The sequence below is a fragment of the Fusarium pseudograminearum genome, chromosome 1, assembly GCF_000303195.2.
Source record: "Fusarium pseudograminearum CS3096 chromosome 1, whole genome shotgun sequence".
In the NCBI taxonomy this organism is placed as follows: Eukaryota; Fungi; Ascomycota; class Sordariomycetes; order Hypocreales; family Nectriaceae; genus Fusarium; species Fusarium pseudograminearum.
In genome coordinates this window covers 2811790-2827732 of record NC_031951.1, presented here as the reverse complement: position 1 = coordinate 2827732, position 15943 = coordinate 2811790, and the positions used below count along the sequence as shown (strand labels likewise).

The window sequence follows — 15943 nt, the reverse complement described above, 5'->3', positions numbered from 1 at the left end:
TGTCGATCATGCTGAATACGCATTGAAACTCGAATATTACATTCCGTGCCGTTCATGCTGCGCAGCGGTCCATGGCACATGGCATTGAATTCGTCACGGCTGGACACAGGCTTGGTGCCGGATCTTGCTCACAGGAAGCTCCACGATGCATAATAATTGGACGGCTCGAGGTCGTTGGTGGAAGCAATGTAGGTGGGGGGACTACGGAGGATTGACCAGTCCCACCATCACTTAAGCGCCGACGCCTGTCCTTATTAATGTAGCCCCACGGGTTTAGAAGCCACGATCCGTCTACCCTGACAAGCTGTCTGGGATTTAACTGGCTGGGTGGGCGGTTGGGGTTTTCGTTTGTGATTGTCTCAACGCGGTCCATAGTCAAGCTGTTAGTTGAGCGCAAAGTAACGGACAGCTAACTGTCGAGCTGCAGAAGTGGTGTAGCTTCCAATTCTACGTGAAGACACGTAGTTGAAATCGACTCGTAGAGCCAGCAGATGGGTAAGGAACTGGGCATCAATGTCGTTTGGGGGCCATGAACAATGGAAGACACCAAGTTTGAAGATGCGTGCCTGTGCCTGACTTCAGAAACCACCTTCCGTGACATGTCTCATGGACATGCGCCTACCTGCCTTGGGCTATCACGGGAAAATGATTGAGATCTGTACATAGTACGTAGAGCAGATGCTTACCAGGGTGGGCCTCCCGCCCCTTGCCATTCGCCTGGCAGGCTTCTCCTTCCCTTCCGCCATGGTAAATCAAGTAGGCGAGCAGGTGCTTTGGACTTATACAATGCAAATAATGACCGAACTGTACACTGTTGGTCCTCCGTGTAGAGACAATTTTTGTCAATCCATCAGCATGCTGGTATTACTTAGATTTTGTCATTATAATCGGCGTTTTCTGATCGACAACCAGTAGGCCGGTATTGAGGTTCCCTATATCAAGTCACTGCAATACACACCAACACAAAAGAGTTCGATAGGATGTGTTGACCACACCCTATTTTTCAGGACAAAGCCAAAAGACGAGACAATGAAAAGAAAGAGTCGGTCATCTACGCTTAGCCGCCCCTCCATTTATCTTGGCCTTCTGGTTCAATCCTCTGGTATTTCAAGTTGATGGCTTCTGCGTCAATGTTATTGGATATAGGTCCAAACCTCTCTTCTGGCTGATGAAGCCATGTTCGGAATAAATCTAGGCACAATATACAGCCCAACAGCAAGTGATCTTGGTCAGACATCTCAAGAGGAACCCAATCCATTGAATGCTTGAGCATTCAACACCTTTCGGCCCCCAAATCTACCATCATCTTTCATAAGTCCCATCTGTTCGCTGATCCACTCACGACTGGCCCACCTGCTGCCTTCTCGGCAAACCCATCTACTGAGTAGCCCGCGGCTTTCTTTTTGACTGTCCCAGGAGAGCTTCGAGTCACAAGTTGTGCCGTAGCCGCAGAGTCCTAGGTTCGTGGGCTTCGATCCACACCTCCCATATTCTATCAGCCAGAACACACCCCCATTGAGGACCCAACCCTTATTAACTCACGGTCATCTTTCTCCTGCGCTCAGGTAAACCGAGCCACTGTCAAGTTTAGAGGTCAGATCATCAAACTTCTTTTGTTGGTTGACCCTTGAATTTCAGGGACAGTCGATCCTCTCAAGGTACCAAGAGGGTATAATCAAGCTCAACCACCTCACTACGTATCACTCTCGATCATCGCGTCTCTTTGTTTCTCATCGCGCCAAATATCGCGTTCCCGACAAGCGCCGGCCGCATTTGCGGTCTCCGCCAGCACGCACGTAATTGGAATTCATGACAGCAAGATAGCCAGCTTGGTCCAATACAGCTTCTTGCAGGTGTCAAGGGTGGGAACACATGTCTTGAACGGTCCCGTCAAGCTTATTCCTGACTCAACCCACATTACAGAGTACCTTGACAAAAGCTACATTCAACACCCGACCCATAGTGCTCCAATGCAACAGGGCTGCGAGCACAAGGGACCTTGACTATCAACCCCTGTCAGACCGGCGTCTCTTTGCCTTAGCCTGTTGTCGCAACCGCTGGTGCTCCAGCTTTTGACCCTGCCTGTCTCTTTAAACCTTTTCCCCTCCATTTTGTTCCTCTTCTGACTCTTTGGTTTGGCTTTTGGTGAGCTGGTTTTTGTTGGACAGCTACTTACTTCATTGCTGGGACCTATTGAGCCTCTCTTCAGCGTTCGGCGTCTTTTACCTTACTAGCTGGTCAATCTTGTTTTTTTTTCATACTGTCTGTCTGGCCAAGCTAGTTGCGCATACTTCCAATCCCAGTACACCATCTGTCAGATCACGGGTCACTTAACTGGCCGCGCGCGACCACCAACCGGCAACCGACGAGCAAGCTCACATCCCATTCTTCACTGCCACGACAATATTTGGTAGTCTCAACTTTTCTTGTGTTAGCGATCCTTGGTTGCGATTCAACCTTGGGATAGCTGCATTACAAAAACAACAAGGCATTCTTGCGTTAACATTTGGAACTGCTACTTGTTTGTCTAAGGGCGTGTTTCTCCCACCGGAGCTCTCACAACCACCGCCGTTGGAGTAGCTCGATACTTCAGGCTCATCAGCTCCCGCCATGGCCCTTGAAGCTCCTCTAAGGTCATCGACTGGAAACCTGCAATTCCCTTTCGCCTATCCTCAGACAGATATGTCTGCACCCACAGATCATGAGAGCCGTCGCTCTCCATTCAGACCATTGTATGTCAATACGCGGATTTCTGTGCCTAGGACAGTTGTGATTGAAATATATGTTGACTTATTGTGGCAGCTCTTCTCCTCCTCCTGCTACCGACTCATCTTCTCTTCGACCGAATTCTGTCAATCGCATGTCAAGTAGCTCTTACAATGTTATGAGTCCGAGTGATATCGTGGGCCCTTCTCCAGTTACTTCCAATGGCACAGAGACAACCGAGATTGAGGATGATGTTTCAGAAGATCTTGAGAGGGAAGTTACAGACAGAAAGTCCACCCGCCGGTCAGAGGTCAGTCTCGGCCACCAACGGTCATTTTATTCTTCTAGGATGTCAACTGACTCTGTCTAAGCTTTTAATGCTCACTACGAACCTGCCTGAAAGCGTTCGCCAATCGAGTACTGAGGAAGCTGTCTCTGTCATCCATGCACCGGAGAGCTTTGCTAGCTGGGTATGCTTCAATCCCCGCGTCCAGAATCCCATCCATCTAAACTTTACCAGGTTGCTCCACCTCCAACAGTAGAAACAAAAGGTCCAAGCCCCAGAACCTCCCCAAAGTCAGAGGTCGAAAGCCTATCTTCTTATAATGGCGCATCGGAGAAGGTCAGTTGCGTCTATTCTCGTTTCCCATCATATACTAAATAATCATCAGACGTCGACCCACCCAACTCGACCTCCGATCATGACTGATGTCAACCCTGTGCGATACAGTATAGACAGTGCCACACCTCGTGCCCAGGACCTACAGTCCATGCTGGATGATGGAGCTCGGTTACGCTCAAGTAGTACAAGCAGCCTTGAGAGTAGGTTGCAACAAATTAAGATGCTGTGCGTGACTAACCTGCTTAGAAATTGATGAACAAACCGAGGCCGAGGGCGACGATGAGGATTACGAGTCGGAAGCAATGCAAGTACCCCAGCAACAAGATGAGATCGAGACCCTCCGAGATGCACTTACAGAGTGTTGGACTCTTTGCAACAGCTTGTCCAAGCTGAGTTCCATCCAACGCAATCGTGGTCTTGGCAAAAGTGGCATTCCAGATGCTCACGACAAAGCATGGAGAACATGTTGGAAACTTTGCCAGCGGCTGTACATCAGCCGGGATGAGGATGCTAGCAACTTCAACGTCAAGGTTAATCTCGATCTTTGCCGCGACTTTTGCCAAGCCCTGTTTGAAGTGCGGCAACGCAATGACGAAGCTGCCGATTCAGTCTTGCGTGTCAGTTTTGAGCTCAACAACCAGTAAGTGTCACAAATGCGAAATCCACTCATCACTAACAATTCCGTAGTTTGTATAGTGCCCAAGATATGAACTTGCCAGAAGAGTTCAGGGAACGCACGTTGGACTTTTACATCGCCCTATGTCACAGACTCATGAAGCAGCGGAGTGACCTAGCAGAGGAGACAGACCAATTGCTTAGAGCATGCTGGGCTCTAGCAGAAATGCTCTTCAATCTTAGGCAGAACAGAAGAGATGGAAGGCCCCCAGACGAAGAGCTACTAAGCTCTACTGTTCAGGCTTGCTGGGAGCTATGTGATGTTTTCCGAGACAGTTGGGCGCAGGTCCGGCCTGAAAGGGGTGGAACACCACGCCCAGGGCAGCCATTTGCTCTACATCTGAATGACCAGAACGGCCGGCAGAGTCGCGGATCAAATCCATCTTCAGTCCGCTCAAGACATGATAGCGTTAAGAGTGGACGTCAGGAGGAGAAACCACGGAATCCCGTTGTTCCCGAAACCCCGGTAACCGAATTCGAAGATACGCCCATCTCCCCACAGAGTCGTTCACCCACCATGCCTAACATTCTTGTCCTCGGAACACCCAGCGACAACAGCCGTGGCCGATGGTCTAGCAGCGCCTCTAACCTCTCAAGCTACTCGAAGAGCAGCACTCGAACTTCAAGCACCGCCACTACTACCGCCGCGTCGGAAGATATAAATGTAACGCGTGCCAAAATACTTGTTCTTGCAGCTGCTATGAACTTGGGCTTCAACCGTGATTCCATCCATGACCCTAAAGCTGCAGCGACGGCCTTGCAAAGCTTTGTGAAGGATCTTCCTCCTGGGTCGTTCGGCTCCCTCATCTCGCATTCAAACTTGCTGGCACAGTACAAGAACTCGGTTTTAACTGATGCTATAATCCCTCGACACCACACCTTACCAGCCCGAGGCAAGCGAGTCACTGCTCAGGAAATGGCCAAGAGCATCCAGATGATGATGAAGAGCTCACAAAGATATGCTTACCTCCGAGATCTTTTCCGGGTTGTTTTCCAATTCCCCATTGAAGAGGTCGAAACACGACGCAATGTTAGCATTGTGGTTTAAGCATGCTGCCAGGCTTCCAGCAGCTCTTTATCCAGGCTCTGAGATGGCGCCGAACTGATTACTCTCATGACACGTTACGTCTAATGTTATTGTTTTATACTGGAACTGGGAGTTGGGAGCTACAAAGGCCATGGGATTCCTTGTGTCAATACACTTATAAGTACGACAATTTTTTATATATATATCTCCGTTTATGCGAGGATGGAGAGGCATTTTTGAAGAGATTTTACGTGGTGGTCTATTCGTTTCTACATGCACGAGATACCCTGTTAGGAGGCTCTAGCGAGCGTGTCGATGGAAGAGAACTGGAGGGTATGGTCAACGGTGTCTGTTCAAGTCAAAGATGGCGCACGATAGCAAGTTTCATGAGATCCTTGGACGATTTGCAAAGTCACATATCCTGGGTGGCACAGATGATTGAAATAGTTGTATACTGTTGAGGTAGCTATACTAAAACGCTTAAAACCCCAGGTATCCAATTCATGCCATGGCCTCATCCTTGTTTCTCTGTTCCATTCCGGTTCGTTCATATTAGTGAGGCTTGCAGTCTGCCTATGTGAGTCATTAGCCCTATTAGGGAAGAATAATTACTATATAAAATTAAAGCATCGCAACTGGCAATGGCCCATAAGCTAGCCAAACACAGCAAGGGCGAGTTGAGGTTGTCCTGATCAAATATCAAAGGCGGCTTTCGTAGGCCATTTCACAAAAACACAAAACATGCGTTTAACTATAGTATAACTTAGAAAGAAGGCCTCTTCGCAGACGATTGTTTATCGTAATTGGAAGCAAACAGTCGTGGGTCGATCGCGGCTAGATCTAGGCCTGAACCGTCGTCTTGTTTGATCTCAGGGGCTGCTTGCGAGGAACTCTGGTCAGTCTCTTCGTGTTCGTTCTTGACGGTGTCGGAAGAGGACGGTCGGTTCTGGTTCAATTGAAGCTGACCATCTGAAGCTTCAACGTCTCTGGTTAGCAACTGGCTGACGGGAGCTTGGTCAGCCGCTGGGCGAGCTGCTCTTACGTATTCATCCCAACTAAACTGAGCTGAACCTTCCTCCTCCTTTTTAACAGCCTCTTGCTTCGCGTCGGGAGAGAACTCTGCAGAGGGATGTGTCTGCTGATTGTTATATAGAGGATCAGAAAGTTGGGAGAAGTTAGGAGCAGGCATCTCCAGCGTGAAGGACGGCGAGCGTTGGGTAGCAGGGGCATTCTAGGCCCCGCTCTGAGCGCCTACGGTCTGCTGGGGGGAGGTGACTGGAAACCTCATGTTCAGAAAGGAGTCGAATGCTGGTTGTTGTGTCGAGCTAGTGTTGTAGAGGGGTTGGGCCTGGGGAAGTTGCCGAGATCTCGGGCTGAATGCCATGTTGGTGATTTGCGAAGTTCCCTGGTCCATAGTGTTTGCATTGTAATGGCCGAACTGGGTGTTGATAGGGGTGAAACCAGTAGTGAAGTTTGTATCTGGCTGTGTTTGCCAGCCACTGCGTGAAGGTCCAGAGGAGAATACATCTTGAGTCGAGGGCATGGTGTAAGAATCACCAGGTGGGGATCGAACATTGGAAAACTGAGATTGAGGGGCCGGTGCTCGAAATTGGGGAGCAGGGGAGAAGAATTTAGACTGGTCATCCTCCAGGTTGAGTGGTGGGATCTGCGAGAGTCCTGATTGTTGGTTTGGGGGAGAGACGGAAAGTCCAGCTGATGAAGAGGATGGCTCTCGACATGTTCGCTTCGAAGGACCGGGTGAGTCTCTAGAACCGTAGTCAATATCAAGGAACTAGTGGACAGCTATGTGGAACCTGGAAGGACTTACTCTGAAGTAGGTGAAGTTATAGACGCCGCCGCAATGGCAGCCCGTCTTCGCTTGACCTTCTTGTTCGCTGGGCGGTTGATAAGAGGGGATCTACAAGTGCCATGTTAGTTAATGAACTTACGATCAAGCAACAAGGTATTGCATAATACAACATACCCATAGTCTGGGTCCTTGCCGTATTTGTTCCTCAGATATCGAATTTGGTTGTCAGTCAGCTCTCGGTCGAACCGTTGTCGAAAAGCTTGAGAGATTTCCTCGTTGAATAGGTCCTGGACCATGAGGTCCAATGCGAAGCGGATCTCTTCGGGTTTGTAAACTGGTTTACCCGTCATGACGGGCGAGGGGTAATATCAAAGTCTTGGTAGGTAGTGTGTAGCAAAGGTTTAGTGATAAGCTGATGTCGAATAAGATTCAAAACTGTGTCTGTCCAAGAAACGTCCAGGTCGACATTGGTCCTGGTGGTAGCTAAGTAGTTTGTGATGGGCGGTTGAGCCAAGTCTGTTGTTCAGGGTACAAACGAGGACAGTGATTGCGTGACGCTTCAGATGGGAGGCTTGGATGTCTGTGATGAAGAGAAAGTAGATTGTTAATCACGATGACTGGGTTGTAGGATTGTGAAAGGAAGATGTTGAAAGGTAAGGGGCCGGGAGGGCTTTATATCAGGCCAGTTGCTAAGCGACAATCCAGCTATTGACAGTGAATCATAGGTCCAGGAAGAAGGGATGAATGAATAGCAGGAACAATAGGAAGTCTTGGGATATCACGCAAAGATATCAAGCAAGAGGATTCTGTAGGTATGCCGTGGAGAAGTAATGATCGTTGTTGAAGAAGGGCGCTTTGGGCAAATATGTTTTTTTGTTGGGCGAGTGGAAGTGGAGGGGAAAGGGAGAAGTAAATGTCCTGAAGTGGAAGAACAAGAAGGCCTTATGAAGTGCTCGCCCGGGGAGTGTCTGATGATTGTTCACGAAATTTCAAGGGGTCAACTGCATCGTTGCTAACAGGGAGTCATTTGCCTGTACCAGCTGCGTTTCCTTACTCCTGTATCAAACAGTCAATCAACCAATCAATCGGTCTATATCTAGTCATCTAGTTATCTAATCCTCTAGTGTTTCCTCTCATCCATATCCCCTATTCGTCCCAAGTGCAAGGCGCCTGACTCCATTTCCTCCCTCCTCCTAATCACTTATACAGCTACTGAGGTTGTATCACTGGCAACAGACAATGGTGAACCGCCTCGACTAAATACACCAAGCCAGCACCGCACGTTGCCCGCCTCATCATCCTCAATCCAGTCATCCTGGCCCGCAAGCTCGTCCTCCTCCTCGCAAAACAGCGGCGTGTCGAGGTCAAGCATGGCCTGGCGGAATGACTCGAGGAGACGCTCTGTAGTGGCGTCTCGACGCGGGACCATAACAACCGCGCGTGAGTCTGAGCCTAAAGCCAGGTGGTCGCTGATGGCAGAAGCGAGAAGTGCTGGGTGGTCATCGTCGTACATGGGATCAGCCGCAAGGACAATCTAAAGTCACAGGGGCGGTTAGAAAACAAGTCGTTTGCGAATAAGAGTCATATAACACTCCCCTCTCCCCCTTACAATCACAATCGCAATCGTCTACGAAACATACCTTGAACTGATTCGGTTGTCCAAACAGAGTCTGGTCTATTTCATCCTCACTGCCACCCCAGGTGAGGTCGCCGACTGTGAGTGATCCGCCACGAGACTTGATGAGGTCGGCGTTCTTGGCAACGTTTTCTCTCAGGTTGGGCACGATGTTGGGTAGATCGCTTAGGGCCACAGGAACCTTCCAGAAAGCCGCAGCTGCAAGACCCAAAAGCCCTGTTCCGGATCCAAGTTCAAGAACATCAGGTCTTGGCTGGCCTAGCGTCTCATCGAACAGTCGAAACAGCGACGTCTCAGTCATTCGAGGGAGGTGCTGCGACAGCACATATGACGATCCCCAGGTCTTGAAGCCGAGCGAATCTCCTGTGAGGGCAGGCTCTCGGATAATCAACTCAAACTCGTCTGCGCCGTCCTCGAAAGGCCAGCTCCTGATAACTTCTCCCATGGCCGTGCGTCCGCATCGCTCTGACATGCGCTTGCTCGCCTGGGTCCAGAGGATCTCCTTCTCGTCGTCGTCCTCGATCCATGACAGAGGGCTCTTGATGATGGAGGAGAGGTAACGAGTGACTTCGGCCTTGCGCTGGCCGGCCAGTGATTCCTGCTCTTCGATAATGTCTGAGCGGCGACGCTTGTGGTTCCATATTGGGGGACTGAGTTCGAGAGTTTTGAGTATGTCTGCCAGCTGAGTGTAGCTGGGACGTTCCCACATCTGGGGGAAATCAAGTGCTTCGATACCCATGATGAAGAATCACGATCCACTGGTATTTCACCGCCAGAGAGAGAGTCAGTCAGTTCAAGTACTGTCGGTGTGGCGAGAAACTTTTAATGGTCAAAGTTTCAGAACAGGAGAGAAGTTGATGAGAAAAGCGCTCGAGAGCACACAAACTACAACAACTATGCAGACATATCGGACACGCCTTGAGTCTAGAACATAACTTGTTTAGTCCCTGTTTCGGTAGGAATTTCGTACAGGCATCAATCAATCCGGGGAAAAGAAAAGGGATACTAAAAAAAACCCACACAATGACTCCTAACTGGCCGCTAATGCAAAAAAAAAATTGCCTAACAATTAAAGAAGGAAAAAAAAGTTGCGATTTTTGTCTAACATCTAATTGGGCCAAGTACATTTTCCTATTGTCGCGCCTGCGCCACGAGTGTGCGTCTGCACCGCCACAGGGAGCTTCCAACAGTTGGGATCGACATGATCCACGTGGCTGACAGACAGGGAAGGAGCTATGAGCTTGTCTCCACTGTCTTCCCGATTGGCCGCCCTAACATTTCCAACCCTTTATCCTTGCTCTGCTTGCTTGCATGTAAATGTAACATCTCAACTCCAACAATCCAAACCAATACTCCAAAAATGAGATAGCATCTCCAATAACAAATCCAAACATGTCTCCCTCTCTTTCCAAGCTTACCGAAACTGTGCCTTGTCCCATCCACTGAACAAATGTCGCTGAACAGACCCCTCAGGGCTGGCATACAATCTCGCATTGCTCAACTCAACAGCCAGGAAATGACAAGCCCGCCAGTCACTCATCGCTTTGTCAGCCAATCTGACAATCTCAAGACACATTCCCCGTAGAGTACTGAAGGTGGAGTCAAATCGTGTCTCAATATCAGGATCCTCCATCCAAGGCGTCGCAACAGCGGTCTCGACCTGTTCGAACAGCAGCATGATGTTGGTCCTTGTGGACATGAAGGACTCGCGCGTGGCGTTGTCGCGGCGGCTCATCCATTCTTTCCACAGGAGCCCACGAAGAGCTTCGTTTGAGCTGTCGTAGCTGCTGGGGTGATCGCGGGTGAAGTCGTGGAGCTGTGTTTTGTAGAAAGCAGCAGTCACGTGAAGGAAATCCGCGAGTTGCCTCAGAGCGATGCGAGGCGGGAGGCGATCTTCTCTCTGCTGGGTCAACTGGTCATTTTCATATGACGGATAGCTGTCCGTTGAGCCATCGCTTTCATAAGGTTTGGCGGAGCGCGAGGCACGACGTCGGTGGCTGCGGTTGTGGCAGCATCCATTGATGATGTACGGTGTAGGAGGAGTTGCTGGGAGAGGATACATCTGATTGTAGTAATCTTCGGCCATACGAATAGGCGCGGGAGCCATGTTTCGTAGCGGAGTCTGGGGAACATGATAGATGAATCTTGGGTCTTGATAGTAAAGCCCAGGTGCCTCTGTGGCTTCAGCGAACTGTGAACGTCTGGCTGCCATTGTGGGTGATTGACTTGTTGCTTTGATTGAAGGTGAGTAAAGACAGAGTTAGAGTTGAGATGTCTTGCGATCTTGCAAGACATTTATATGTCTCTACGGCTACGTTTGCTCATATTTTTGGTATACACATAGGTGAATTCTGTAGAATTAATTCATTGTCTTTTGCAGGTAGGGGATGCAGCTAAAAGATGCGTCTTCATTGTCTTCCTCAATGCTTTATCACTTTTCGGGCAAACCTCTTTGACCTACGGCTACGTGCGTAAGATACCTACCTGTCATATAGGCCAGAAGCAAAGTGCTACCTAGTATTGATAAATAGCGTCGGATCTTTGCATACAGCAAGTGGTAGATTATCACTTTATACAAAGGCTTCCCAATGATCAGCCACTACTGCATTTACTAAACTCTACTTTGCCTAAAGCTGCTAATAAGGGTCCTGAATCAGCTCACCCGTCCGTTCATTCGGCCCACCAAACATTGGTCTAGACATCCCCATGCCGCCCAATTTGGTAAATTCTAGGTAAATCACGCACCTTGATCACATGCACCTCACGTCATTACAGGAACCCATGGAGAGGGAGGAGTCCATGTAAAACGAACTGCCTCTGTGAACTCCATGGCTTCACCTCACTCTAGTCGCTTAATCACATTCATCATTGGATATTTTCTCCATTCAATTTCAATGCTTTCTGTATTGTTTGGCTTTTGCCTAATCTAACTGCCTGCCTTGGCTTGGCTTGTCTTGTCATGTGGTATCAAATAACGATGCGAATATCAAAGAGAGCTTTGTTCCTGTCCGGTTAGCTCTTGTTCATGCAATTCCTGTTTTCCCAATGCAAAATGCGACTGTCAAAGTTATCCGGTCGTGATGCTGTACGCCGTTGAAATCAATCCCCCTAGCTCATCCAGCCTGTCGTATTATTCTTGCCATTTAACTCCTCTCGGGAGGGCATTCACTGTAAATCTCCATCTTCATCGTTTTCAGTCGGTTCCTCATCTCCATGAGATGGTCTAGCTTTCTGCTTGAAGGGTTGCTCAAGGCAGAAACCTCGTTGTGCAACGCTTCGTACTTTTGGTAGCAAACCTTGAATGCCTGTGCCTTTTGCACGAGATCATCCGAGAAGGTCGCGGTAGCTGGTCGCTTCGTGGCATTTGGTTTGCTTGAGCTCTCCACCTTGCGCTTCTTTATAACGATTGGCGCAGATCGTGCCTCGTTCTCGAGATCTGAAGCGTTGGTGGGCGGTGATGATGCAAGAGGCGACGACTTTGTCGGCGACGTGTTCTTGCTCTTCATCGAAGTCGATGTGACTGTCCCGCGAGAGTTCTGGCTTCCATCGGACGGTCGCTGCTTGAGTCGAGGGCCGGCAAGTGGTTGCTTGGGCTTGATGCGCTTCGACAAAGGTGTTCCAGAGCTGGAGCTGGAGTCGTCGTCTTCACGAGGTCGCTTCGCCGTGATCTGCTGCTTCACTGGCTCCCTCATCGGAGGTCGTGGTTTGGCCACAACCATGTCCTTCACCTTGGGCGCCGGCTTGGGGGCTGCCTTTGGCTTGGACTGAACCATGGGAGCCGTATCATCCTCTGAACTGTCAGAGTTGGAGATGATTGCCTGCGATAATACCCTTCCTCCATTCGCCTTGGGTGCAGCTGCGGGTCGCTGCTTAGTAGGCGATGCCTTGATGGAACTAGCCTTTGATGCAGGCTTTGCCGCAGCTGTTGTAGCCGTCTTGGATTTGGATTTGCCCAAAAGACGCTTGACCTGAGCCTCTTGAGCTGTGGGCTTTTTGGCCTTGTTGGACAGAGGATTCGAGGTGGACCTAGACATGGCCTCTCCGCCAGCTCTTGGTCGGCCGGTATCCAGAACATTTTCGTTATCTCGAGGCGTAGAGCCACCGTCCACCATTTCCACGTTGATCGATGGAGTGCTGATCTTGGTGAGGTTGGCCTGCACTCGGCTCAAGCATTTCCCGGTTCCTCGTTCCTCCTTGGGCAACAGCCTGTCCCACTCTGGTTCAGCGATGGTAATCCTTTGCTTGTCGTATTGCCGAACAGCATTGTCAACTGCCTTCTGTCGTAGTTCTTGGGTATCATAATCGTAATTCCAAACATCAAGGTCTTTCCATGCGCGTTTCTTCAATGCCCATTTCCTACTGTCGTCAAGGTAATCGGCAACCTTTCGTAGTGTTGGTTCCATGTCTTCTTGCGCGCCTTCCCACTTCTTGGACAGGTAGTCAAGTGAACGATCTTGCACAGCAAGCTCATGCACCAACATGGCGCGGTCTCCTTTGGCTCGGTCCAGGGGTTGTGATGTTGGGATGGGCGTGGCAGAGCCTAGCGACACCTGACCGGGAGATTGGGGAATCGATCGGGGAGCGGCGGAGCTAAGCGTTTTGCTGGTCTTGGTCTTGATCGCGCCTTTCTTCGCGGGTAATCTGTCGACCACGCGTGCCCTTGAGTAAATGTCAGTATGATTAATCCAAAACGAGAGGCAAGTGAGACCGACTTCTCCCGAGAGGCAGCATGAGCCGCAAGTCCATTTTGAAGAGCTTCGATATCAGAATCCAATCCTGAGGATGCAGCCCTCTTGCTGGACTTTGCGGTCTTTGCATCAATGGTGTTGTCGGCCTTGCTAGCCTGCGACTTCTTCGAAGCAGCAACCTTGGGCTTTTCAAAAAGAGTGCCTGTATGAGGAATCTTTTCGGCCGTTCGAGTCGATTCGAAAGGACGTGTGAGGTAAAGGTCGTATGGGTTCGAGGCGGATGGAGGAGAGATGATGTGGGACTGGGAGCCATAGAGGAAAGTCTGTGTGTATGTGAGATTAGCAACTGAAAACACGAGCTCGAATGTCTTGACCCGCGATCTTTCTGGAGTCACACTGGCAGCTGGCTGCGGAATTGGTAAACTTACGGGGTTGGCTCCAAGTGAAAGCTGAATGCCATCGCCATTCTGCACACACTTGATCATGTCCTCAATAACGACATCGCTCAGAGTGAGAGCAAAGGCTTGGGAAGGCAGACTAGCATCCTTGCCAGCCGAACCCTCGAACTGCAGCCCGCCCTCGGGAACCTTGAGCGAGTTCATACTGGAGGATATCGCAAGCCTCGGTAGGCCGTGGAGTGGGAAATGTCGCGGAGTTGAATGTTTATGTCGATCAATGTAGGAGCAGGGTGGAAGCGTGATGTTTGGTCGGTAGAGTTCGCGGATTGAAAGTTCAGAGTTGAGGTTTGGAGGAAATCGTTGTTGAGGAGAAAAAGATTTGCCGGTGTGGAAAGTCTAATGAGAAATAATGAGGAGCGTTGTCACATTGTCATCCAGCAAGGTGAGCCGAGAGTGAGGCCGCTGTTTTGAAGAGCTGGGCGTACGAAAGCCAAAGCCGCAATGAAGGCAACGCAAGAATGGGGGCCCTCTCTCCGATTAAGGAGGACAAAGATGAATGAGAGAGCGCCGTGCGTTTGTCGCTGGCAATAACAATGATTACCACCACAAACGTACAAAGAAGCTCCAGCACCCTTTGTGATTTGCAACTCTCGTCGAGAAGCAAAAAACAAGTTGAGGGAGAAAGTTGACGGAGGGCGGAGACGATCGATGAGGGAATGAGAGCGGCAGCGGCGAGCGAGCCCAGGAAAGGAAGCGACAATGGAAGGACGGGAGACGAGGGTGTACCAAGGTACTGCGTGCGGAAGGAACATTGGGGAGGTACCTTCCTCTCCTACCTTACCTGACGGGCGGGAGTGGGTGCGGCCAAACAGGGAAGTTGGCCGGGGAGGAAGGAGACGCCCCAATGCCCCCTAGCACCAGCACCTGCCAGCACCTGCACTGCCAGACTGCCAGACTGCCAGACTGCCAGACAGCCAGACAACGCTACAGCCGACTGCACCGCACCGCACCACAACGAACTACACACACAGTATGCTTCAACACTCTAAATTTGGTTTTGGCAGCACAAAGCATTCTTTGACAGCACTTTGTTCTACCAGGGAGACGATTTCCTGCTCGGATGTGCCAAGCTACCCGCACGGTAGCTACGAATTATCCGTCTGGGGTGATAGTACTTTGTCGCTACTCAGAGTTCTACAGTGCTCTCAGTGATGAGCATCCACTACAGTCAATGCTAATCAGGGAACCAGAGAGCTTGTGACCGCTCCAACGTCGACCGGTACAGCGACAACTACAGGGCTATCTGCTGAGTCAAAAGTTCAACTGCTGTATCTTCAGCTTCGCTAGCGTCCATGGGGCCGTGGCTTCGGTGGCGTGCCTGATGGTGCGCCTGATGGTGCATGTAGTGAAGTCGACCGGTCAAGGTCTCTTTGAGAGTATATATAAAGTAGCGCTCGGCACCTTTGCTCAACTGTCAAGACCTACAGAGAGCCCTGAAAGAGCTTTGAGCTGCAAATCAGTACTTGGCCGCAACCTCCAAACCAAAGAGCGGGCCGTGTAGTACAAGAGGCCCACAGCGATGGAGTGATGTGGTGGATGCATGCAAGGCGTTGTGCTAGTCGAGAAACTCGTCCCAGAAATGGAAAGCCAAAGGGTTCCTCCCGTCCCGTTCGCCGGCCTCTAGATCAAGGTTCTGGTTGTCCTTCTGAGCACATTTTCATATGGATAAAAGGTTCTATATCAATATGAAGCTGAGAAGCGGAGCGGAGGCAAGAAAGACGAGACAGCAATGCTCTTCAGATTGTCGCATTATTGTTGTTTTCACGTCCCAATTGGTTGTCAAGTCGTCAGCCTAGGAAACGGGACATGACGGGCTGGATCCAGCGGACAGGTTGAGCTACCAGGTTTGGCGAACGAGAAGACCCATTCCGGATGACCCATAGCAAGACATCAAGGGCTCGGAATGGAGGTCACGACGGATCTGTCATCCGGCCGGGGGTGTCGTGGCCGTGGCCGAACCGTGGATGGGATGCTGTGTGTTTGCTATTCGTGCAGGATCCCATCTGATCTGAGTTGTTCTTTTGTTCTGGTGTGCTCTGCTCTGCTCTGTTTAGGCCTCATTCCATAAAGGGCTGGCCGGGCGGTTAGGACTCATTCGGTCAGAGATCAAAGGGCTTGAACAACATTTGCTGAAACAAGATTGGGCTTGAAAGAGCAGCGTCTGGGGTTTCAGATGAAGAAAACTTTGTTCAAGAGGCTTGAAATAGACCCCTTTGTTATCTATATCCTCTCCCTCCCTTGAGAAGATGATCTCTTTCATCTCGAATTACCCAAGTCAACTTGTCTCCGCCACACATAATTCCATGTCCTTTTGCTATGCC

At 50.1% G+C, this 15943-nt stretch overlaps 5 protein-coding genes across 5 annotated transcripts; 1 reads left to right on the top strand and 4 right to left on the bottom strand.

Moving 5' to 3' along the window:
- Positions 1-2610: 2610 nt before the first annotated feature.
- FPSE_11672 (uncharacterized protein) lies at positions 2611-5051 on the top strand (the record flags this gene model as incomplete). The annotated part of the gene is made up of 7 exons (XM_009264789.1): positions 2611-2732; positions 2803-3016; positions 3078-3176; positions 3227-3328; positions 3378-3528; positions 3575-3968; positions 4016-5051. The coding sequence occupies 7 exons, from the start codon at positions 2611-2613 to the stop codon at positions 5049-5051; spliced, it is 2118 nt and encodes a 705-aa protein (XP_009263064.1).
- Positions 5052-5793: 742 nt separating this feature from the next.
- On the bottom strand, positions 5794-7190 carry FPSE_11671 (uncharacterized protein; the record flags this gene model as incomplete). The annotated part of the gene is made up of 4 exons (XM_009264788.1): positions 5794-6165; positions 6286-6796; positions 6859-6948; positions 7015-7190. 4 exons carry the CDS (start codon positions 7188-7190, stop codon positions 5794-5796), a joined length of 1149 nt encoding a protein of 382 aa, XP_009263063.1.
- Positions 7191-8041: 851 nt separating this feature from the next.
- FPSE_11670 (uncharacterized protein) lies at positions 8042-9215 on the bottom strand (the record flags this gene model as incomplete). The annotated part of the gene is made up of 2 exons (XM_009264787.1): positions 8042-8374; positions 8481-9215. 2 exons carry the CDS (start codon positions 9213-9215, stop codon positions 8042-8044), a joined length of 1068 nt encoding a protein of 355 aa, XP_009263062.1.
- A 675-nt stretch (positions 9216-9890) lies between these two features.
- On the bottom strand, positions 9891-10688 carry FPSE_11669 (uncharacterized protein; the record flags this gene model as incomplete). Its single annotated transcript, XM_009264786.1, has 1 exon — positions 9891-10688. One exon carries the CDS (start codon positions 10686-10688, stop codon positions 9891-9893), a length of 798 nt encoding a protein of 265 aa, XP_009263061.1.
- A 931-nt stretch (positions 10689-11619) lies between these two features.
- FPSE_11668 (uncharacterized protein) lies at positions 11620-13766 on the bottom strand (the record flags this gene model as incomplete). Its single annotated transcript, XM_009264785.1, has 2 exons — positions 11620-13135; positions 13189-13766. The coding sequence occupies 2 exons, from the start codon at positions 13764-13766 to the stop codon at positions 11620-11622; spliced, it is 2094 nt and encodes a 697-aa protein (XP_009263060.1).
- Between the last annotated feature and the right edge of the window lie 2177 nt (positions 13767-15943).